At 47.0% G+C, this 2072-nt stretch overlaps 1 protein-coding gene across 1 annotated transcript in view; it reads left to right on the forward strand.

Moving 5' to 3' along the window:
* LOC106723393 (butyrophilin subfamily 1 member A1-like) overlaps positions 1–1203 on the forward strand; it is a 14048-nt gene extending 12845 nt beyond the window's left edge. Inside the window, exon 5 of the mRNA XM_025195715.1 lies at positions 859–1203. Within this exon, the coding sequence (XP_025051500.1) occupies positions 859–992 (134 nt within the window). The 3' untranslated portion in view covers positions 993–1203. The remainder of the gene's footprint in view (positions 1–858) is intronic.
* Positions 1204–2072: the final 869 nt, after the last annotated feature.

Here is a 2072-nt window from a genome sequence, read left to right on the forward strand (position 1 = left end):
GCCCGCCCCCTCTGCCCTTTCCCCCCCCCGCCCCACCTTCCTACTGGTTCTTGTCCGAACCCTCTCCCTCCTCCCCTCCCCTCCACTAAGGCTCCTACGCCACCCCCCATTCAGATCCTACCCAGTGACCCCCTCCCCACAGTTTGGGTATGACCTCGCTGCCCCCACTCCGCCTGTTTGGGTCCTATTCCACCCTGCTTTGGTTCTGCCCCTGCCACCTCTAAACCCCTGGTTTGGATCTGACACTGCCCACCCCGCTTCGTGTAGTACCATGCTGCCCACTTCGACCCCAGTTTGGGTCTGACGCCACTCCCCTTCCCTCCCCCACACTGAGGGTCCTACCCAACCCCCCACAGTTCAGGTCTGACCCCAACCCTTCTCCTCCCCATTTTGGATCCAACCCCGTCCCCCCTGCTTTGTGCTTACCCCCCAGTCGGTCCAGGTCCGACCCTGTTTCCTACCCCTCCCCCTGCACTTCACGTCCAGCCCTACCCACTTTAAAGTATTTCTGGATTTTGTTTCTAGCACGTTCACATAAAGATTGATCCTCTTCCATTACGGATGGAAAAACTATTCTAACACGGCATAATTGCCAATATGGCTAAATAATTTCCACTTAGCCATATAAAGGTGAGATAGCATGTTTCCAGTTTATTCATTATAAATCACGACGGAAAGTCAGGTTGGTGGTTATTAAAGCATATTTCTGATTTTTTGCAACTCTAGGAGTTGCTGCTCTCATTCATATCTCAGGCAATTCCCGAGAGGAACTATTAATGGATGGCCTTGGAATAAATACATTTGATATTTTTTCACCAATAACAAACTAAAGCAAGCCCTGGGCATCTTGTTTTTCAGCTGTCTTTTTTCCCAGGGTGAATCCCTGGATGGTGGCGCTGAGCGTGATCCTCGTGGTTGTGTTAAGTTTCACAATCCTGAATGTATATCTCTTCAAAATAAAAGGTAAATACAGGGGGAGATACATAGTATAGTTAGTGAATAATTTTATTTGAATAAATCAAAGAGTGTATGAATAAGATTATACTGCAGCCAACCAAAGGGAGGCAGGTAGGCACTGTGCCACACACCAAACCTCCAGCACAGCGATGTGCAGTTGGCAGGGGGTGTTGCTTGTCTGCTGGTTGCGGGGAATCAGGAGCTAAAAAAACCCTACTCCCCACAGCCCCCAGTGGACACATACCCCTCCCATCTGATCCAGTGGCCATTTTTAACGCTAACTGCCCCCTAACTTCCACAAATGTCTGTACGTACCATTAAGAAACAGTGGAGCTGTTATTCTATTAAAACTTCTATAACTTTATGTCCTTGAAATAGGTATATGCCTTTTGACACACATCTCTACACTCACGTGGTTAGTCAAACACTGCAGAATATTTAATGTCACGCCCCTAGTAATCTATGTAAGTAACCAGCTACTCAGCACCACTGGGCTAGGTAGGAGCTACTTTTCCACAGCTTTCTTTTGGTTTCAGAAGCAAATGAGCTTTTCTAGACCTGGAGAAAACTCAAGAATCTCAAGTCTTTACACTCTAGCACGTACAGGTGTTTACCTGACCTACCAGCACTCCAGAGATGCCCCTTGTTTAGAGACAAATGGGTACTAGATCCCATCCTGAAACCCCTAGAGGGATTTATGTACCACCAAAACATCTCCCTACACAGCTACATGGAAGAGTACAATACCATCCCCTGACACAACTCCTACCTGGAGCTTGCCCCTCATACCCTGGAGCTCTTGAGCACAGGCTTCATCCACCTTGGCTGTGATACCAGTCATGCTACCATACAGAACACCTCAGCAACCTTTGACCCACTTTTCTCTTACAGCTTCAAATCTCTTAGAAAGTTAATGATTTTAGAAGGCAGTGAACATGCACACAGACTTGATTCACCTGGTCCCATATATTCAAATTCTTCAAATTAAAAAGCAGATAAAAGCAAGTTAGCACAGATTAAGTAAGCACAAAAGATTCATAGATTCATAGATGTTAGGGTCGGAAGGGACCTCAATAGATCATCGAGTCCGACCCCCTGCATAAGCAGGAAAGAGT

This window comes from Alligator sinensis, unplaced genomic scaffold (assembly GCF_000455745.1).
Source record: "Alligator sinensis unplaced genomic scaffold, ASM45574v1 scaffold1668_1, whole genome shotgun sequence".
NCBI classification, from domain to species: domain Eukaryota; kingdom Metazoa; phylum Chordata; order Crocodylia; family Alligatoridae; genus Alligator; species Alligator sinensis.